Raw genomic sequence first — 24,485 nt, forward strand, 5'->3', positions numbered from 1 at the left:
TACTAATATTGTTTAGACAGGTACTCTAAATATTGTTTAGACAGGTACTAATATTGTTTCGTCAGGTACTATTATTGTTTAGACAGGTAATAATATTGTTTAGACAGGTACTTTAAATATTGTTTAGACAGGTACTTCAAATATTGTTTTGACAGGTACTAATAATGTTTATACAGGTTCTAATATTGTTTAGACAGGTACTAATATTGTTTAGACAGGTACTAACATTGTTTAAACAGGTACTAATATTGTTTAGACAGGTACTAACATTGTTTAGACAGGTATTAATATTGTTTAGACAGGTACAACTATTGTTTAGACAGGTACTAATATTGTTTAGACAGGTACTAATATTGTTTAGACAGGTACTTATATTGTTTAGACAGGTACTAATATTGTTTAGACAGGTACTTATATTGTTTAGACAGGTACTAATATTGTTTAGACAGGTACTAATATTGTTTAGACAAGTACTAATATTGTTTAGACAGGTACTTCAAATATTGTTTAGACAGTTACTAATATTGTTAGACAGGAACTGATATTGTTTAGACTGGTACTAATATTGTTTAGACAGGTACTACTATTGTTTAGACAGGTACTAATATTGTTTAGACAGGTACTTACAATGTTTAGATAGGTACTTCAAATATTGCTAAGACAGGCACTAATATTGTTTATACAGGTACTAATATTGTTTAGACAGGTACTAACATTGTTTAGACAGGTACTAACATTTTCTCAACAGGTACTAATATTGTTTAGACAGGTACTAATATTGTTTAGACAGGAACTAATATCGTTTAGACAGGTACTAATATTGTTTAGACAAATACTAATATTGTTTAGACAGGTACTTCAAATATTGTTTTGACAGGTACTAATATTGTTTAGACAGGTACTAACAATGTTTAAACAGGTACTAATATTGTTTAGACAGGTACTAATATTGTTTAGACAGGTACTAATATTTTTTAGACAGGTACTAATAATGTGTAGATAGGTACTTTAAATATTGCTAAGACAGGCACTAATATTGTTTATACAGGTACTAATATTGTTTAGACAGGTACTAACATTGTTTAGACAGTTACTAACATTGTCTCAACAGGTACTAATATTGTTTAGACAGGTACTAATATTGTTTAGACAGGTACTTCAAATATTGTTTAGACAGGTACTAATATTGTTTAGACAGGTACTTCAAATATTGTTTAGACAGGTACTGATATTGTTTAAAGAGGTACTCTAAATATTGTTTAGACAGGTACTTCAAATATTGTTTAGACAGGTACTAATATTGTTTATACAGGTACAAATATTGTTTAGACAGGTACAAATATTGTTTAGACAGGTACTAACATTGTTCAAACAGGTACTAATACTGTTTAGACAGGTACATCCAATATTGTTTAGGCAGGTACTAGTTTTATCTAGACAGGTACTACTAATGTTTAGACAGGTACTAATATTGGTTAGACAGGTACTAATATTTTTTAGACATGTACTAATATTGTTCAGACAGGTCCTAATATTGTGTAAACAGGTACTTCAAATATTGTTTATACAGGTACTAATATTGTTTAGACAGGTACTAATATTGTTTACACAGGTACTAATATTGTGTAGACAGGTACTAATATTATTTAGAATGGTACTAATATTGTTTACAGAGGTACTAATATTGTTTAGACAGGTACTAATTTTGTTTAGACAGGTACTATAAATATTGTTTAGACAGGTACTTCAAGTATTGTTTAGACAGGTACTAATATTGTTTAGACAGGTACTGATATTGTTAAGACAAGTACTAATTTTGTTTAGACAGGTACTAATATTGTTTACACAGGTACTAATATTGTTTTGACAGGTACTAATATTGTTTAGACAGGTACACTAAATATCGTTTACACAGGTACTAATATTGTTTAGTCAGGTACTAATATTGTTTAGACAGGTACTAATATTGTTTAGACAGGTACTAATATTGTTTAGACAGGTACTTATATTGTTTAGACAGGTACTAATATTGTTTAGACTGGTACTAATATTGTTTAGACAAGTACTAATATTGTTTAGACAGGTACTTCAAATATTGTTTAGACAGTTACTAATATTGTTTAGACAGGTACTAATATTGTTCAGACAGGTACTAATATTGTTTAGACAGGTACTAATATTGTTGAGACAGGTACTAACATTGTTTAGACAGGTACTAATATTGCTTAGACAGGTACTAATATTGTTTAGACAGGTACTAATAATGTTTAGACAGGTACTTATATTGTTTAGACAGGTACACTAAATATCGTTTACACAGGTACTAATATTGTTTAGTCAGGTACTAATATTGTTTAGACAGGTACTAATATTGTTTAGACAGGTACTAATATTGTTTAGACAGGTACTTATATTGTTTAGACAGGTACTAATATTGTTTAGACAGGTACTAATATTGTTTAGACAAGTACTAATATTGTTTAGACAGGTACTTCAAATATTGTTTAGACAGTTACTAATATTGTTTAGACAGGTACTAATATTGTTTAGACAGGTACTAATATTGTTTAGACAGGTACTAATATTGTTGAGACAGGTACTAATATTGTTTAGACAGGTACTAATATTGCTTAGACAGGTACTAATATTGTTTAGACAGGTACTAATATTTTTTAGACAGGTACTAATAATGTTTAGACAGGTACTAATATTGTTTAGACAGGTACTAATATTGTTGAGACAGGTGCTAATATTGTGTAGACAGGTACTAATATTGTTTAGACAGGTACTAATATTGTTTAGACAGGTACTTTAAATACTGTTTAGACAGATACTAATCTTTAAATCGTGATTAAGTAGCAGCGCAACGGCTACCAAAGATTTTAAAAGTTTTTAATGTTAATCATATTATATATTAATATAAATAATATATATATCTACAAATTTGTAGTTTGTTTTTTCTATACATACATATATATATATATATATATATATATATATATATATATATATATATATATATATATATATATATATTTATATAAATATATATATATATATATGTATATATATTTGTTTATTTATATATATTATCAATAATTCTTTCTATAGAAAACCATTTAGCTATTTAAAAATTTTTAAAACCCTTTTTAACACGACTAAAATAACAGAAAAACATGTGCACCTAACTGGTGACTATAATATAACCTTGAAACAAAAGCTTTATGATAAATATTGAAAGCATAAAACATAAAAATTTGTAGTCAATTAAAAAATTATAAAAAAACTGTTTGAATGAACTTAGAAACACGAAAAAAAAAAGTTTTTTATGGAAAGATGCTTGAAAAACAGCATGAAAACACACAAATAATGTTGAAAGTTAATAGGAAAATAATCAGTAAAAATTAATTTTCAAACAATAAATCTCTCCGAAAACTCTAAATTAATGGGAAAGTTGATATTAATAAGTAAACCATAGTAAAAATACTCAACAAATTTTTTTTTTTAAATGCGCTTAGGTTGGCTGATAAAATTCCGAAAAACACCACAAATTTTTAGTCTTATACTGTGGAGAAAATAGAATTAGCCTCACCATGTACTAAGCCAATATTTTGTAAATCTGTAAGCAAGTTTGGGCGGTGTATCTTTTGTATCCACACACATATAAATATTGTTACATACAACAATTTTTTTAGATTATAGTATAGCATAATTAAATTGCGGTACATTTGATAAAACCATAAAATGTAAAATACTTGATATTTGCGTAAAACAAACAGAATTAGCCTCATCATTAATTATTTTGAGTTTACTTTTATATTGTGATCTGGTCATACGCATTTGTGACTTGCCTTTTTTATTATTTGTAAGTTTAACAAAGACTGTGAAATCAGTGCTCATAAAGTTTTTAACATTTGGTTTTTGATACCTTAATTTGAAATGGGACGTGGTAAGCGTTTAATAAATGAAGAATTGAACTAGCACTAATCAAAGCATACAAAGATACAGGCTTTTCTAATCTGGAAATTGCAAACAAAATTAAAAGAACTCCAAAAGTGTTTAATAACTACTTCAAGTTTGACGTTAATTATGGAGCTTATAATGGAAGTGTTGCCAAACGTAAAATTGATAATTGTACTAAACGAATTATTGTACGTCGTACTGCTGCTCAGCACATTACTACATTTCAAATTCGTGCTGATATACAAAAACCTGTATTTGTTCAACGTGTAAGAAAAATTTTACATGAAGATCCAAACACATTTGGAAAAAGAGTAAACCCAAACCAAAACTTATTGTTCGTCAAAAAGGAGTTAGATTACAATTTGCAAAAGAACACATGTCTTGGCAGGAAGCGTGGCATCAAGTTCTCTTTAGTGATGAAAAAAAGTTCAATCTAGATGGTCCTGATGGCTATCAATATTACAAGCATGATCTTTAAAAAGAGAAAGAAACTCGGATGAGTCGTAACTTTGGTGGTGGAACTGTTATGGTTTGGGGGGCTTTTTCTTTTGCTGGAAATCTTCCACTGGCATGGATTTAAACAAAAATGAAATCACAATACCACTTTGACTTATTATAAATAAGTTTGCTTGAGCATTGTAAGGAACTGACGAGTGAAAACTTCACTTTTCAACAAGATAATGCTGCTATCTATAATTATACTTATATTTATACTATCTATAATTAAACTAATAAAGCCTGCAAAAGCTTGGTTTAGAGAAAAAAATATTCACTTAATGGAATTGCTCGAATGTAGTCGAGATGTTAAGCCAATTGAAATTTATGGGGAATATTTTCTAGAAAGGTTTATAAAAATGGTAAGCAATTTGAATACACCTTGAAGCTGAAAACTCGTATCAAAGAAGCTTGGAATAAAATATCTATAGAAACTTTCCAAAATCTTGTGACTAGTTTGTCAAGTTGCATATTTGAAGTCATTAAAAATTCAGGAAACAATACTAAATATTGAATAAGCGTTAAAACAAAATATTTTCTTTATTTTTTTCTATATAACGTTAATGAGGGTAGTTCAATTTTCTCAACAAATTGAATACTTTTAATTTTTTTTCCATTTGTAATTAATTAAACAACCAATATATAAACTTTTTAGATCTAGTAGAAGATAATAAGAAATAAAGTAGATTTAATAATTGTTTCACTCCCATTTTTGTTAAATTAGAACGAACAATAAAGGTGATGCTAATTTTATTTTCTCCGCTGCATAAAATTTACAAATATATCTATGAAAGTGATTAATTTAAACTTAAGCGAGTTGCGAAATGATTTCAAAAGTTTCAAAACAATAAACCAGCTGAAATTGATAAAATAAGCATGCACTTTATCAATTTCAGCAGATTTATTATATTACTTTGATATTATAAAACTATCTCTGTTTTACCAATGAAGTAAAAAGTTGCTAAAGTCACACCTATTTTTACTGTTGATGACACAAATTTGTCTAATATTATACCAATTTCTGTCGTACCGTGTTTTTCAAAGTTATTAGAACGTTTTATGTATTAACTGAGAACAATATACTATATAATAAATAGTTTACGTTTAAAAAAAAATCACTTAACGGGTCTTGCGGTAATGAAACTAATAAATTATACAAGCAATAAGTTCAATAATTATTGCTATATATTAGAAGTTTTTAATGATCTATTAAAAGTATTTGACATTGTTAACTATGAAATACTTATAAAAATTCTAAAACTTTATGGAGTATTAAAAGCTTACTCTAGTTTAAAATTTAACTGTTAAACAGAAAACAATGCAATGTACATAACGCTAATAAAACCAATAAATACGTTATAGCTTGTGATGTTTCCCAGGGGCCATTTTATGACCACTATTATTCTTACTGTTAATAAAATGATTTATATTTAACACTCAAAATTTTAAACATTGTTTTGTTTGCTGATGACTTTTTAATTATTTTTTATTAACAATCTTTTTTACTCAAACAATAATATACAAGATCTTTTGAAAATGTTTAATGAAGAATTATTAAAAAATATGGAAAGGATTTAAATAAAAATCTTTGAATAATTAAAGATTAAAATAAATTTATGTTTTTCCATAAACCTTATAAGGGTGATCACCTTATATTAATAATACCCAATCTCTTTGCATAATATTTTAGTTATTACAAGACCATCAACTGTTAGCTTTCTTGGAGTAATATGAGAAAATATATCATTTGGAATCAAAAATTAAATCTATTTAAAATAAAATCTTCAACAATATTTCTGTGCTATATAAAGTTAAACCATTTGCATTTGTTGAATCTTTAAAAAAAATTTTGTTTTCATCAATTTATAGTTATCTTTCCTATTACAATGTTGCATGGGAAAGTACCAACTATGAAGAACATAAAAAACATTATTGTAAACATAAGATGCATGCAGGATTATATTTGGCGTTAAAAAACGTGTTAATGGAGTTTCTCTTTTAAAAGAACATAATGCAATCAATGTAAATAAGCTTAAAATATACCCAGTTATTGTTTATGCTTAATTCAAAACATTGTTTATTTCGCAATAACTTATACTTTTACTTTACTAAAATTACTCATAAATACCATTTTTTTGCCAAATTCTACTTCTTTGAGTACAACAGCTTCTGAATTAATTTTATAATCATTTTGTTGAATCGTTATGTTAAGATATCAAAATTCATCTTTACGTTTTCACAACGTATACTCTTTGTTGTACTCTATAAATTTTGTCATAAATATTATTTTAAACTTTTAGGTTCATTGAAGGAGTTAAGTTTTGCAGACTATAAAATTTTTTAAACCAGATTGATCTTTTCTGTCACACCACTTCTATGATAGAACTGTTTATTATTAGAACTACTATTAGCAGAGAATGTTCCATAAATAATTTTTAATGGTTAAATTGCTAGTCCTTGTTTTTCAACTTCTTTACTCGAATAAAAAGATTGCTTCCAAATGCACAAAAATATTGTAGTAGTAATGTTTAAATAAACAACAAATTCTTCTTTTATCATAAAGCTGGTGATATTTGACTTGAAATATTATGGCATTGTGGACAATGCCCCATTAAAATAGCAAATGGTTTTTAAAATTTCTGTGTAAATGAATAAAAGACATAAAGGCAATTAAATTTTTAATTTGTCAACTTTTATTTTTACTCCAATGTGATAACATTTTTAAAGATATTGATTTCAACTTTTAAATTATGTTTTACAGAAAATTAGTTATTGACAACTGAGAAATCAAACCATTTGTATTGCAGACTGCTGACAATGAACAAAATAATTTTCTCCTTAATATTGTTTGTTTAGGTATCCTGTAACAGTCTCTTTTTTTTTTTTAGATTTAACTCAGTCTTATTTTCACATAACAAAAAAAGCTCTTACGGACAAGGCTAGTAAGATTACTCACGAGGTTTATAGTTTATCTATAAATAATAAATGTAAACATATTAATTGTATATAAGTTCTTAGAAATCATAGCTTGTTTAGTTGATTAAACATGAAATAGTTACTGGCAACAGTGTTGAAAATAAAATTCAGCGAGTATAGCGGCATATTCTAACATAATAAAAACAATCTGTTACTTTGACCCTATTTGCATTTTTAAAATAAATTTTTAAAACAAATTTTATTAACAACTTATATGTATATGGAATCTAGAACGTTTGGATTTCCAGAAAACGTATGTTATAAAAAACAAATTTTTAATTTTTTATGTGTTTTTTAATTTCTTTTGTATAACATAAGTCATATAACAAATCGGCGATTGCCAAAATTTTTTTGGAAAAACGTACTCTTTTTCTCTCAAAAGAATTTCTCAAAAAAAGTTTCTAAATAAAAAAATCCTCAATAAGAAAAATCCCGCCAGAAAAAATCACATGAGATATATTTTTTTATAGCGCATGTAAATTAAGCTATATCAAAAAAATATTTGTTATAATAATAAAATACTTTACAAATAAATAGGGGAAAACTCGCACCTTTGATCCGATGACTTTATCTCCATACTTAAATAACTTATTTAAGAGGGCTGATAGCCAGCGTGTTATAAATATTGTATCTATAAAACTATATGTATTTTGGTGAGAGAATAGACCACTATTAAATTTATTTCTAAAAAGTTTGATTTTGACGACAAAAACTATATTTTTTACTTTTAGAGGAACCTCACATCTTTAATATTTCTTTGAGTTGTATAATTTTGCTTATTCCGTTTTAAAACTAATCTATTCACCTTTTGTATGGTTGCTTTTGGTAAGCTATTAAAGCATCTAATGTGACAAAAAAAGAATTTTTGTAAAAATACAGCGGGTTAGCACCCTCGATCCTAATGCGTTTATGCACTGTTGATCCTATGATTAAAGGTGCGGACACACACACAAAATGTAAAACCAACAAAATATATGTACAATAGGTCATATTTTTTATAAATATTTTGTTATCTTTTACAATATAGCCTTAAAATGAAGATTTTACACTACCTTTTTTTTTTTTTTTGTTCTCCTAATACTTTTATATAATATAGTTGTACTGTATTCATATATATGTATATATATATATATATACATACATATATATATATATATATATATATATATATATATATATATATATATATATATATATATATATATATATATATATATATATATATATATATATATCTGTAGTGTTTGTTAATAGAGAAGATCCCTATAAGTAAAAATCTTTATAAGTGTTCGTTCAAAAACTAGGAATATAGCAAAACTATAATCCTAATATAGCTCATTACCATACATATCTCTACCAACGAAGAAGTAACATTTTTATTAGACCATATTTTAAGGGCTTCAAAACTTTACCATGGGTTGTCAACCAAAACAGCACAAAAACTTGTCTATGAGATTGCAATCACTCTTTTTAAACGCATTCCTAAATTGTGGAAAAGTTTACAAATTGCTGGGAAACAGTGGCTTCGTGGTTTTATGTTACGTAGGAATGAGTTATCTTTACGAAAACCAGGAGCTACTAAAATGACACGAGCAACTGCTTTTAATCGTTATACAATCGGAAAATTTTCCGCTAATCTAAACGATGTTAATCTGCGACACAAGATTTAGCCTCAAAACAAATACAATGTAGATTGAGACAGGTCTCACAACTGTTCCAAACCAGTAATTGCTGGAAAAGGAGTTACACAAGTTAGAAGAATAAGTTCAGCAGAAAGAGGGAAAATGGTAGTTATAACATTGGTTGGAAGTAAAAGCACTGGATTAGCTAGTAAACATTTCACATTTAATCAAAATGTTAAATGTTTACTAGCTAATCCAGTGCTTTTACTTCTTGACAACCATGGAACCATGTTTCAATGGTGTGTTTAGATTTAGCTTAAAAATAGCATAACCATGCTGTCCTTTCCACCACATTGTAGTCACAAGCTGCAGTCATAAGATCGTTTCGTTTAAAGGCCACTGAAACGTTATTACAATGCAGCCTGTTAAGATTGAGTTGTATCTAATCCAAGACCGATGACTATAAATGATTAACTGCAGTTGTAAGGAAAGCTTATGCACAAGCTTTTAATTTATCTAAAATTTCTGCATAAGTTGTTTTGGCAGGTATTGAACTCTTTAATTTTAACATATTTCCTGATAATAAGGTTTTGGCTTCATACGTTACAGACCGTCTATTTCCATCCATTTCCAGGTGTTGTTAATCCAGTTTATCTATTGTGCTATTGTGCTTGTAGTGTATTGCCTATTCATCCTGTATCTGACTCTGCAAGTAAACTATCCAGTGTTTCTATTATCTCTCATCAAGCAAGTCTAGAAAAAATTAAGCCATTTTTTAAAACTGGATAAAGGAAATCCGTTAAAGGACGCAACCGTCAGCGCACAATTCTCGCGGATACTCCTGTTCAATATGAACTAGAAAAGCGGCAGGAAATGAAAAAAAAATTCTCAGTTAAAATAGCTTAAAGATGAAATACAAAATAAGATCTTAATGACAAGGAAAATAAAACTTGATCTTGAAAGTAATAAAAAAAAAAACGTCGAGCTTTAGTAAAAAAAACATTTTTTTTATTGATTGTTTCTTCTTTTAAGAAAGATAAATTTGGAGTAAAATTAATAATAACTTTATTGGTTTTCATTATAGACATAGTCTTGATGACTTAAAAATAATTCATACACATTTATTATTTAAATTTGATCTCGGATCAAGCATGCATAATTGGATCAAAGTTGCATATAGGTAGGATCAGGGGAGTATACTGTTATGCACCCATGATCCCAACTAAGCGTTTTAAGTTTTTGTATATTTAAATCTACTTAAACTATTTTGGTAAAAAAAGAATGTTGAATTATAATAATGTAAAATATTTGCCAACAATGTACTCTTACTTTATAAATCGATATGAAAACAAATATTCAGTAAATTGGCGTGATAGATTTTTATGATCAAGGGTGCATACTCTCCTTTACTTCCTTAGTGGCATATTATTTTACAATAAATTATTTTACAATCACAACTTTAATCTTTCATTTTTTATACTTTGACTAAGAAATAGGTATAACATACAAAGAATTTGCATATGAAAATGTTTCACAACATTGACTGACAATTAATGAGAACATGAAAGAAGTGCCGCTACATTGACTGAGGGTTTTGGTTTGGGAAGACGAATTTCAATTTAAAGAAAACTTTTTCAAAAAAAAAATTTTTCTTCAAAGGAATTTTTTCAGCAAAGGATTGTTTTTTTCTAAAAAAAATTTTCTAAGTTTTCGCAAAATAAGTTTGAAACATTCAAAACGATCCTATAAAAATTAGTGCTCTAAATATATGAAATTAAAAATAAATGCTCTAAACGTATACGAACTAAATATATACCATAACTTGGTATTTGTGATTAAACTTTAAAATGAAATGATTCCAAAGTATTTTTTTAAAGTTTCACTCAAATTAATCATAAATATGAAACAAGACACTCAATGAGTAATTATTACATCCCACTTACATCACTCAAAAAATCTAGCTTCTCGACTATTTGCCAGGGACCACGCTTGTGGAATTCGGTTCTTCACAAAAAATAAAATCTATTGATACATTTAAAAGAACTATAAAAAAACACTTACTAAATTTAAACATTACGTACATTCTCTCATTTTTTTAAAAAATTGAAATAATTTTGTATTTTTTATTTTTAATGTATTTTATTTATCTTTAATATTGTATTGAATATGTATACGCATATGCACCGATTTGTAATTTTTTATTTTTAATAATTTTTTTTAATTTTTTTTTTCTTTTTTTTTTCTTGCTTTTTTAACTTTATTTTTTTGTTTGTTTTTTTTTTAATTTTTTTTTAAACTTTAAATTATTTTTTAACCTTTAAATTTTTTTTCAAATTTGTTAGTTTCACTCTTTTATTTAATATTGGAAGATGTAAAGTTTTATTGAAGTTTTCTGTATTTCGCGAAGGGGCTTGATGATAAGACATTTTGATTCGACTTGCCTTAGTCAGCTTGTAATTATCGTGGGCGTAGAGTACTCAAGTTTTCAAGGGGGGCAAAAAGTTGAAGGTTCAATTTTTTTGAGCAATTTACGTTAACTGTCCAGTTTTAATTGTTATTTATATAGAGATAAAAAATAACAACTTTTTCTATCAAAATTTTGGTTAACTAGCATCAAGAAATATAGAAATATATGTAGAGAATTTACTTGGTTTCTAAATAAAACATTCTACGGCGCGTTTCGTTTTTTTCAATAAACCTATCTAGCAAAAAATCCATTTTAATACTCCGGGTAATTTCTTTATGGGTATTCATTAGAGAAACAGCGTTCAGCCTTTCTTGGCTCATGGTCGATCGAAGAAAAGTTTTTAGTCTACGCAGACTACTAAATGATCGTTCTGCTGTACAAGTTGACACTGGCTGGACCAAAATAATCTTTATAAAACGGACAATTTCCGAGACAATGCTTCTCAATCCAATTTGTTCTTTAGCACGGATAAAATCTAGAGCTGATTGAAAATCTACTAACTGGACTTTTTTTCTCATAGCTTCCTCAATGAAAAGGTCCCGGTGAAGCTGTAGTCTTTGATAATTTGTAAAATCGTCCTTGTAGAAGTTTTTTATGTAGTCAATACTGCATTCAGTATTATTTGATCCAATAACAAACTCTTCGACTCTTGTTAAATGGCGAGTGGTTTCAGTTGATTCAAATCTATCGGTTAGGCTAACTAAAACTGCATCTAGACTGATAAAGTATAAGTTCTTGTACATCTCTTTTGGGTCATTTGGCTGGTAATAAGTATCCCTGAAACCAACTTCAATTTTTGCAGGTACTTTCCTTTTCCTGGGCAGAGCTGGTTCGTCTAAATCCATTATTTTAGCAGATTCAGTTGCCGCATCGAAAAGTGTTTTAAAACGTGACTCAGTACGCAAAGATCTCAATATTTGTTTCAGGGTCTGAATGATGGATTCAGCCTTACTAAAGTTTAGTTGGCTTCCCTGAAGTTGAATGCTTGAATCATCTAGGATGGTAAAAATGATTCGAAGAAATTCCAACTTAAAAAAGGTGTCAAAAACCTGAAAAGAAGACAAAAAAGCCATTGCTTCCACTTGGCATTTGGTAAAGTCAGGGTTGGTGGTAAGGTCTTCCAGCCAAACCAAAAGTGATCTGTAATTACTGGTAATAGATATTAGTGATGGCTTGCGCATTATCCATCTGGTTGGGCAAAAAGGTCTAAATGATGTTCCATTTTGGTGTCCGTCTTCGCTTTCATTTTGATCTTTTAGGCTTGAAAACCAAGCGAGCCTCTTTGGTGAGCCTCTGGTAAAAGCGATAAACTTTTGAACGAGTGACATGATGTTTTCTATATCAGGGATGTTTTTTATTTCATCTTGTATTATCAAATTTAAGTTGTGAGCTCTGCAATGAACATAAAGGGCTCTGCTTTCTTGTTGAAGAACAAGTTTTTGCAAGCCAGCTATTTCAGAAGACATGGCAGCAGCTCCATCGTAGCACTGTCCCCGACAGTTCTCGAGACTTAAGTTGGAGCGAAGAAGGACGTCTTTTATAATCAAAAACAAATCCTAGCTTTTAGTTGTGGCTGTCTCATAAAATCCACAAAAATCCTCATTAATTTGGAACTCATCGTCCACAGTACGGAAGGATATCGATACCTATAAAATTTAAAGCTTTTAAAAATTATTAAAAGAAAAAAATAAGGTTCATTTAATTATTGATTTGGCTAATAATACCTGCTCTTTTCCCGTAATATCGGACGATTCATCCATCATGAATCCAAAAATATCCCTCTTTTTTATCGTGTTTGATAATTCACGTTGGATAACTAACGAAATATCCAACACAATTTCATTTGTGACATCTGGTGATATCCACTTGTACTTCTCTGGTCAATTCATCCATTTTTTCAAGACTGGTACATCCATAGACCTCAGTTCTAAGAGCTGGAATAGATTTGAAGACTCCTTTGTCTTGCCTCGGATGGCCAAACCTTGACAGCCGAGAAAAATCAAACTAGAAAAAATATGATCAAGTGCTTTTCTTGCGTCCTTCATATCTTGTAGATGTTGAGTGGAAAGTTTACTGGAAACTGTAGAATCTGACGTGCTTGTCAAAATCATTTCGTTAGCAGCTCGGTGAAAATGGCTAGCTTCATGACGGCGAAACTTCTCATGAGCTTTCTTCCAATTATTAAATCCATTTATAACAAATCCCAGAGCGGATTTTTTTTCTCTTGATTCAGTAGGCAGCGGAAGCTTCATATTAGTAGCTTTGACACACGAGGAACAAAAGGCTTTTTCTTTAACAGCGTCATAGTTAATCCACTTGAATTCGTCTTCCCAGCTAAAAAGATATCGACGAATATTTTTTTCCAACCTTTTTCCGTTTGCACCTTGTGTTGAATTTGATTTGGATAAAGAGGAGTAGGGAATTCTGTAAAGAAAAAATCTTTTATTTTAAGTTTTTATTTAAAATCTATTATAAGTTATTAAGGAGGTTGGCTGGTACCTTTTTTGTTGGTCCTCACTATTATCACCAACAAAATCTGAACTGTTTGCTTGTAACTTCAACTTATTGTCGGAAAACGATGATACTTGTAAGGCAGATGAAATAGGCACATTAGCATTATTAGAATCATTCTTCTTAGTTCGAATGATAAACTTATCCATGCTGTAAGTTCTTCACACACAAAAGATTTCTAGTTTTTTAACTTTAATTAATTATTTCTTAATTAATGGAAATAATTAATCATTTTTTATAAGTAATCTACAATAATTTGTAATTGACACAAATAATAATGTAAATAAAAAATTATAGCAATAATTGAATTGCGAAAGCAAAAAACAATAGCAATAATTGTACTCATGTAAAAAGTGCTGTATTTGTAAAATCACACATAATATTTACTCAAGTAAAAGTAAAGAACTGTTAATTAAAATTTTATTTAAAGTAAAAGTTACTTTTTTAACAGCTGTTGTCCGCTATTCTTAAAGTTTTTTTATAATACTTTGTATGAAAATGTTAACTTAGTAAAAATTCGATTTAAATTTTCTTTTAAAATTTAAATAAGAAAGACTAAAATTCGAAACTTCAGTGACGGAAGTGTTTGAAGTCTTTATAACTTCTTTAAGTTATTGTCAAGCGAATTCACTGGTACTTTGAAATTTGCATAAAATAAGCTTCATTACCGTTAAGTCAAGTTCACCAAGGTACCTTGTCTGACTGGCTTTCTTTAAAGATTTTATAATTTGTACTTTCTTTTTAACTTATATAAAATCCATTTAAAAACAAAAACGTCGTTACAAAAATTACTTTAATACACTAGGTGGAGCGTGTTTAAAGCATGTATACCTGCGAAAAAATTTTAATTTAAGATCGAAAGACCATTTGAAGTTTATCGAAAAAATGCATTTTTTAGCTGAAAAAAAAGATTTCCTCGTTAAAAAAGTAACTTTTTTGATATTTGCAGAATTTTATTATTGTATCAAGCAAGATCAAAGACTCTTTAATTAAGTTTATTGTCTTTTGCAGTTAGTATTTTTTTAAAAAAGGAGATAAAGAATAAATATAAACTAGTTTATAGTTATAATACCTATAACAATATTTCAAGAATGAATAACATTAACTTTTAAAATGGACAAAATTTATTTACAGCTGCTACAATACAAAACTACTTGTTCAGCCAAAATTAAATCAATGGTGCTAGACGGATTACATCAACGTGTTTTAAAAAGTGCCTAAAAGTTTTAGCAACGCTTCTTGCAGTCATTTTCAGATAATCCTTTTGAAACTGGGAAGGTCCTAGATTTTAACTACGTTTATCCTCAAGAAATTAAGGCTAAAGGCTTGTAACTATAGACCGAAGCCTCTCGTCTCTATCGCGTGCAAGGTGATAGAGAGAGTAATAAAAAAGAGGATTATGAAACACTGAACACTATAAAACATAAGTCTCAACATGTATTTGTATATCACAAAGATTGCTTTACAAACCTGATTGAATCCCCTGGCATTCTTATGGAAGCAGTCGATAAAATTTGTCGATGACTATCCAGACTGCATTAGTAACTATACCAAATTATACGCATAAGTAAAAGCTGCAGCTTTGGCCGATAATCGTATGCTTAATTGTTTCAAAAAAATATTTTGATGCCGTATCCTTCAGCTCTGGAAAAAACTGTATCAACTATACGTTTGACCACATCTAGAGTTTAGTGTGAAACCCAAACATGCAATAAAGACTCGTTATTTAAACTTTTTACTTACATAAAAAGACTATAAATACTCGATCTAAACACACAAGAAGAACATAGAATTTGTGGTAACCTTATACTGCAATACAAAATAACTCATTACAGGGTGCAGCAGCGATTCGCAAACTAATTTTGGCCTAGGTTTTGTTATGAAAATAAAATACTTCTGCAATTTGTTTTTGTTGATTAATGTTCAATGACCATCTTAGATTTTAATAAAAAAGTAAATAAAACAAATTTTTGTTAAAACTTTTATAATGGATGCCAAAAAAACCGAAGTTTTAAATTCGATTCACGCAGGTTTGTTGCACGTGAAGTGATTCGTGTTTCTGGAGTATCTAAAACTACATTTTACAAAGTGGTTTAACGTGGCAGTGCTGAAAGGGCCAAAATGTCTTCTCCAGTGAATAAAAATGTTGAAAAAAGTTCACAGAAAAGCTTAAAAAGCATGTTAAAAAGAATCCTACTGTATCCATCATTAAGACACCAAAATTGTTCAATATTGATGAAAGGACAGTCAGAAGAACTCTAAAGACACTTGGAAAAGTCAGTGTGGCCTGACCTTCATGTCAACTTTTAACAGAATGACTAAAAACTTTACGATTGAAACGATCAAAGAAGCTTCTAAATTAGCTAAAAAGCCATGCTTTGTCAACAGTAAAAGTTTTCTCAGATCTTTTTTTTTGTATAATTTATTTCGTCATTTTCATAGAAAGTTATATACAAAATATTTTGAGTTACGATATGACCGGAGCAGGCAGAAGACAGATGAAAGACTTTTTAGTGTTGACTGTGTGATAAATAGGCGAAATGACAGTTTCATTGTGCAGAAGGGTGACAAAGCACCACTTGTGTGTCACACCAGGCACCCTCAGTCCATCATAATGCTAGGAATCATCGCTTCTAATGGAGAGGGATGTCCACCGATCTACATCAAAGAGAAAGAAAAAGTTACCTTTGATGTGTATATTAGCTTACTAAAGCACTATGTGGTGCCATGGCTGAAGAAGGCATTCCCAGAAAACAGTTACATTTTTCAACAGGACAATGCACTTTGTCATATGTCCAGAAAAACTCAACAATATCTTCAGAACAATATAGCTAATTTCTGGCCCAAACACTTTTAGTCACCATCCATCCCTGACCTGAATCCCCTTGACTAAAGTGTGGAGCGAAGTTGAGAGTAAGGGTTGCAAAAAGGCCCATCCAAGTGTCAAGTCACTGAAGTCATCAATTACCCGTGCTTTGAACTTAATGTCAAGGGACTATATAATAAGTACCTGCCAGTCCTTCCGTCCTAGGCTAGTGATCAAAAAAAGAGGAGACTTAATTGAATGTCAAGTTGGAAAAAGTATTATCTTCAACTTTTCTTCTATTAATATTCCGAAAACATAATTGTTTAGCTTTAAAATCTCATTTTGATAACTGTTCTAAAAAGTTTGCGAATCGCTGCGGCACCCTGTATTTACTTTCTTACTAAATTCACGATATAATTTGAGAAAAAATGAGCAATGTTTAAAACCACAACTAATTAAAAGTTATCCAGAACGTGAGCACTACTTCACAAACCGTGTCATGAACCAATAGAACAATTTGCACAGGATGTAGTTGTTGCGCTCACAGTGTAGTCTTTTAAAAAATACGTTTAAGATGCTGCCTCGGCTGCAACAATGTTTGCTTTCTTTTATCAATACTAAACTTTATATTTATAAGTTTAATTGATTACTGTAGATAAATTTAATTAATTTGGTAATGATACAATAATCCAAAAATATTTCAAAAATTCTTATAAAAAAAAAAGTAAACTAAAACCACACAGACATCATAAAAAATTCCATATCTTTCTATATTATTATTGAAGATGTTATTTTAAAATTAGATTTTAACAATCGGGTGGACACGGACAACTTTATTTTATTAAATTAGATTTTAACAATCGGGTGGACACGGTCAACTTTAAATTGAGATTTTTCTTTAATCACAAATGCTTTTTATTTCATTTATTTTTTTTTTAATCAAACTTCCTTATCTTTAATCATGTTGATATACTTTTGTTTACAAATCAATGATTTGCAAAATGTTTCGGACACAAATTGAGGTGCGTAAAAAAGTTGTGAGTTTTTTTTTCAGAAATATATTGACTCATAGTTGCTTAATTGCTAAATATAAATATAAAAGTCCAAAAATCTACTGTCAAAGATATTATAAACAGCTATGTGCATAATTGAAGACGACAAAACACATTGCAAGGCTAATTTTTCACAACTTCCAAGTCAAAGATTTTACTATGAGAACAAAGATAAACCTGTCGATGATCAACTTAAATATATTTGAAAAGAAAAATTTGCATACAAGATCTTTGTGTGGCAAGCAATTTGTAGCTGTGGTATGTAGCTCTCTTGTTTTGTCACTAAAAAGACTTTGACTGCCAATCTCTACATCAAAATGATCCCCCAAAAAAGATTTTTTGCCATTTATAAGAAAACACAAATACCAATGTCTCTTTTGGCTAGATCTTGCTGCTTCTAAATGTTCTGAAAATGTTCTACAGTGGTGCAAAGATAATAATGTGAAAATTGTTTCTAAAGATGCGGATCCTCAAAATTGTCCTAAAGAGCGCAAGATTGAAGATTTTTGGCCAATAGTTAAAGGAGTTTATCCTAAGAAAGTTGGAGTTAAAAAAAATAAAAAGGATTTTTAAAAAAAATGGATTTATGACACTGATAAGATAAAAAAAGAAAAAATCTGCAAAATGATGGCATCAAACTGCTATAAAATTTGACCTCTTGTTCAACAGCCCATCAAGCCCCTTAAAATAAATTCGAAACCCTAATTGATGTAAGCAAATTTAATATTAAAAAAAATTGAAATAAAAAGAAGTTATGGATTTAGAGAAATCTCAGTTTAAAATTAACAGGATTTTTCCGTGTCCTTTTGAAAAATTTAGATGATTAAAAATCTAAAGTTGTTCTTTATGTGTCTTTTTCAGTTTTATAATGCAAAATATGTGATTGGATACCCTTTATAATAAAGTCTAGCACCTACTGCGCTAAGTTGAGCTCTAAAAAAAAATTTTTAAGTCCTATATGTATACGACAGTGTAGCTAGAAATTGATAACATGTGCAACCTAGTGCGGCCTAGTATTGTTCTGCTTGTTTAAAGTTAAGTATTAAAGAAAAGGATGCGTAATTTAAGGGATTTTATTGAAAAACACTTTGAAAAAATGCAAGCATAAATACTTTTCATAATTCTTTTTTTTATAAATTACTACTTTTATATTTCTTCTTATATATTCAGCATATGATGCCAATGAACTAATATATGCCGTTCATAAATAATTATGCTCTAAAATTGTCTTAATGGTCTAATATTTCTTTTAATATGATTTTTAATATTTCAATTTAGTATTTAGATGTTTTCATTTTAAATAAAATTTGAAAGGTAAAATGTTGCCATTTTGGTGATAAAATTGAAATAAAAAATTAGTGTAGGGAAAATATTATTTCATAATTAAAGCACTGGGGGTCTATAGATTACAATTATAAAAAAGAAATTACCCCAATATAGAAATTGGTTTTAGGGGTTTTGCTAACCTCTGGCCCACTGTGCAATGGCGCGAAATATGTCCAGAGCTTGCTTTAAACCCTTTATTTTTTGTTTCTACGGCAGGCGCTCTAACAACTGATTAATGATTACCGATGGCAGTTGTATGATAATACCTTCATTACGTTTGGGGTCAACACTGGGTTGCAAGCCCGTATTAAGGAACTAAATCCAGTAGCTGAATAAGCTCCGTGATGCGGCCATGAACTAAATCTGGTTGATGTTGCAACTCTTGAATAACTTTTCAACAACCTTCAATACCTATACAACTTTTTCCTGATCCAATGTATGGCTTGGAAGCCTTAAAATCAAAAATGGAAATATATGCAAAAGTTCCAAAAAGTCTTAGTCCTAGAGACTAGATGATCTTTACCCACACATGCGTGTTCTGCTCTTCAAACGATTATTCTAGTTACAAGGTATAATTTTCAAAATTAGTTTTTTAAGTTTCTAACTGTCAATAGTATTTATTTATTTTTATATGTGTAAAATGCGTTTAAAAATCAAAGTAGCCTTTAAAAAGCTGAACAATGACAAAACGCATCAGCCGAATACGCTAGTAAAGGCTTGAAGACTTTTAAAAAATAGATCAGCTTGAAACGGCATAATAACTATGTGGAGCAAATGCTTCAAGCCGTTAAAATTGGTTTGGCAGTGATAAGTAAACTTTATAGTTTTTAGTACTTTTGTTCAAGAGGTAAGTCAAGCTTTGTTATGATATAGGTGGGCATCGATAAATGCTCTGATGACTAGAAACAAAAAAGAGCACGCAAGCGCCAACACAAAAAAAATGACGTTTATTGAGGCATCAGGCTTCACTTTGGAAGAAAAATAATTACTGTGATTATTATCATTGTGTATTAACTTTTTGCTAAGCTTGAAAGGCAAAGGTAAGCTTGTTTTTTACTTCTTAATTGTTTCCCCTTGTCCGTCTTCCAGATATGGACTATATTGAAATTACATCTCACGTCTAAGAACTTTTTTAATTTTACCAAAAGAATGCCGACATTTATTTTCCAAATGAATGTCTGCATTTCAAGAACTTCGTTCACACTTCAACCTAAATTGATACCACAAAACCAAATTATCTGGATTCGCTTCTGTTTATTTGATCAAAGAAGTTTTAACCCATATTTATTTCTTTTCTTTTTAATTATTTAGATTTTTATATGCTTGTAGAAGTCTTTATGATCTTATCACAAAGAACCACAGAATAACATTTAACCAGGAAGTTTTCACCTTCTTTCTTACCAATGTTGCATATATGGCCAGAGCCAATTTTCAACCACGGACCTTTAGTTTTAGAGCAAGAACTCTAACTAATAAATAACGACTGCTTTTCTAAATGTCAACTTTGTTCTATTAAATTTCTAAATTTTATTTCTAAAAGCCAATGTTCTTCCTCTTTCTGCTGCTGTTAAAAACTTTACCAGATAAAGGTTCTCGTTTAAGATCTAAGATGTTATTGTAAATGCCTGTACGCTATTAGATCAAGCTTAAAATTGAAAATCTTTTTCTAAAATAAATCAACGTGGAAGATGTGATTAATTGTTTTTCAAATTTAAAAGCCGCGACAAGATATCAAAACAAATTTATCTACTAACAATGTAACCTAGATGAAAACTATGTAATCTTTAGAAACATGTTTTTTTTTACCCTACGGATTTGTTTTATATATGTGTAAAATACAAGACCTGATTGTACCTTGCTTATTGTTTGGATTAACTTGTTAAATTTTTCCATCACACTTACATGTTGGTTTTTAGTCTAATGAAGTAATATTTGTTAAGTAAACCTTAAAAAAGATATATATTTAAGTACGAATTATTTTTTTAATGAAGGAAGGAAGGGAAGAGCGGAGCTGAGGAAAGGGTGTGTTTAGAGAGGCCTCAGCCATTATTTTACTGGGGGTCAGGAAGACCCAAAAATGGGCCTGCTTTACCTTACAATTTTAATAAATATAATGACCTGTAGTTTTTAGTGCAAACAGTTATTTTCGCAATATTTTTGCAAATCAAATAAATCTTTGACTTTATTTGCATTTTTAAAACAGTTGTTAATTTTTATTGTTTGCTTTGAAAGTATATATTTGAAGCAAAATAATCTAAATTTTAAAATTAACGTGCATGTAAGATCATAACACTGCGTATAAAATGTTTTTTAATGCGTGGCATATATTTTTATGCATTAATATTCAATGTTTTTTTGTTTGCTGTCTTTTTAATAACAACAACAACAACAACAACAACAACAACAACAACAACAACAACAACAAAAACAATAACAACAATGTTAAGAAAGATTGCACTCTTAATGATTGGTCAGTATGGAGTGTTTGCAATAGAGAATGCGGAAAAGAAGGGACTCAAATGAGAACCAGAACTAAACAAAATGAAGAAACTGGAGGTGGATCATGTAACTTTGCATTAGAGGAAAATCGAGACTGCAATAGATTCTGTCATAATGGCGGCATTTTAAAAGATAATGGATGCGAATGCTTGGGAGACTTTTCTGGACGCTGCTGTAGCGATAAAAAGTCTACAGGTATGAAGTTATTAGATATATATATATATATTATATATATATATATATATATATATATATATATATATATATATATATATATATATATATATATATATATATATATATATATATATATATATTACTGGGAGAATTTCATACAAATATTATGAACAAAATACAAAAGTTGTATGAAAACACAAAAGCCAAATGTCGGCTCTCAAAAAATGTCACTCACTTAAGGAATTTTCTAAACATGTTTTCCTTTTTTATAAAAGAATACAATTATACAGATTTTTTCTTTCATAAATTTTTTAAAGTTGTATTTAATTTTTAGTAAGTAAATAGCGCGTATCCATCTGCTTCTTAAAAACATCAAAACCCTAAAAAATTAAACTTAAAAAATTAAATTCGGTTTATTTCGGTTTCAGCGTATTTCTTGTTTCGGTCGATCTATATTATTAAAAGTAAAAATATTTCAATAAAGACATTTTGTATGAACAAAAAAATTTTATTTAATAAAAAAATAAAAACGTTATAGTTTTTAAGTGTTTATTATCTAAAACAAATTATTTTGTCAATATTAATTTAATGCTAAATTTTAAAATATTTTTAAACAGCGAAAGTATTTTGCATAAATTTAACATAAGTTTAAACGTTTGGCACAATATTTGATTTTGGGGATAGAAATGGTGTTGGCTTAACAGATTAGTTTACATGATCATGCGTAGTTTATACATCGCAAAATCTAAAAAAAAATAGAAACTTTAAACTATAACTCGTAACAAGTAATAACAATGTAAATCCACTTTTTATTTTTAACCATTTTTTTTACTTTTTTTTGAGAATTTTTTAAACTCTGAATTTTTTAAACTCTGATTTTTTTTCGCTAAAACAGAATTTTTTAAACTCTGCTTTTTTTTCGCTAATCCAAATTAATTTAGGCAGGGTTTAAGCAGAGTTGTTAGTCCTTGGCCTTGCCTTAAGGCCAAAAATTGAGGCCTTGGCCTTGAAACCTTGGCCTTAATTGTTTTGACATTGACCTTAAAAAAAAAGCATAACCTTGGTCTATTTTTACAAAATATGGTTTTATCGTCACATCACTTGCTACTTAAAGTTTTGTTAATAATTGGCCTTAACGTAAGAAAAAAATTGAACTCTTTGATCTTGAAAATGTTTGCGTAGGCCTTGGTCTTGAAACTCCTAATCTTAGTTTCGACCTTGGCCTTGTCCTCGGCCTTGTAACTTTTAGCCTTGGTCTTATCCATGGCCTTGTAACGTGTGACTTTGGCCTTGGCCTTGTTACTTTTGGCTTTGTTGACAACTCTGGTTTCAAGCATTTTTGTTTTACTTAATTTTTTAAGTCTAAAATGTTGTCAATCTTACCCCTTCGCTGGGTTTAGGCTAGTTTATTAATTTTTAATTAGTTGCTAGTTTAAGCCTTCTAATAAACATTGACAGTTTTTTGGAATTTTACTAAATGTAACATTTTATTGTAAAACTATAAATTTAGAAAATAAAATTTTGTTACTGAATGTAACCACAATGGACATGTCACAATGAATAAAAAGTAAATATTTTTAATGTTAATAGGCTAAACACAGCCAGGGGTGTTACTAGAAATAGAATGAGGGGTGTGAACTATTAAAACTGATAATTGCTTTCAAAAAAAAGAATTTGTTGACTGAAATGTGTCAAATGCTAAATATATTCTGGACTTTAAGTTAACAAACTCTTTCTTTGGGTGGGTAAGTGTGTGGGTTTGAGGGGGGGGGAGAGAGAACAGCCAAAGACACACACTCGTAAAATGACCGATAAACAAAGCCAATAATGTCTCAGGAGCAATTTAACTATCTTGCTTTTTTAAACTGCGATATTATCTACACTCTTGATCTTGATGCTATAACCGATGAGTTTGTAAAGTGCACCTCCATACGTATGAACACATTTTACTTTGTAAACCCATTTTACAACTGCAACTAAACAGTTTGAGTTCCAGGAAAAGTAAAAAAAATTCTACCATTCAAATACTATATAGAAGCTCTTTCTAATATTGTGTAATAATCTAGTATTTAATCATTTTAAAAATTTCACGTCACTTACATAGGTTTATCTTGTTAATTTAGAAGATTCTAAATGATTTGTATGCTTTTTTTATGAACCCTTTACTTTAACTTTAGTCAAACTCATTCTTTTTTTCCAGATTTACAAACACTTCTTCATAGAATATGTTATTCAGTTACTCTGTGTTTTTATCCATTTAGTACTGTGTATGCTTTCCTTAAATTTTGCTGTTTCGAACCTCTATAAATTTCGTTTTTTGGTATTTCTTATTCATTTCTGAAAAAAACCCTTTTGAGACACCTTAATATTGATATTAATTTTGATTTAAAAAGTTAAAAATAAACAAAATCTTGTTAGCTATTTTATTAACCATTGATATTATTAGCGATATCCAACCAGAAATAAAACTTAGCCTACATAATATAGTGTAATATTTAACAATAGAAAGATTCGATAAAATAGTTTACAACTCGGAGAGGAGTGGTAACGTTTTTTTATTAATTTAACGCTTTATGGTATATTATGGTATT

The 24,485-nt window shown here is 29.1% G+C and overlaps 1 protein-coding gene across 2 annotated transcripts in view; it reads left to right on the forward strand.

Annotated features, from left to right (window-relative positions):
* Positions 1–7,492: 7,492 nt before the first annotated feature.
* The window catches only part of LOC100198982 (von Willebrand factor D and EGF domain-containing protein), a 72,147-nt gene continuing 55,154 nt past the window's right edge, over positions 7,493–24,485 (forward strand). For both annotated transcript variants that reach the window (XM_065795822.1, XM_065795824.1), the window contains exons 1-3: positions 7,493–7,687; positions 19,435–19,787; positions 20,092–21,912. In XM_065795822.1, coding sequence (XP_065651894.1) covers positions 21,522–21,912 — 391 coding nt within the window. In that variant the 5' untranslated portion in view covers positions 7,493–7,687; positions 19,435–19,787; positions 20,092–21,521. The remainder of the gene's footprint in view (positions 7,688–19,434; positions 19,788–20,091; positions 21,913–24,485) is intronic.

Source organism: Hydra vulgaris, chromosome 04 (genome assembly GCF_038396675.1).
Source record: "Hydra vulgaris chromosome 04, alternate assembly HydraT2T_AEP".
NCBI lineage: Eukaryota > Metazoa > Cnidaria > Hydrozoa > Anthoathecata > Hydridae > Hydra > Hydra vulgaris.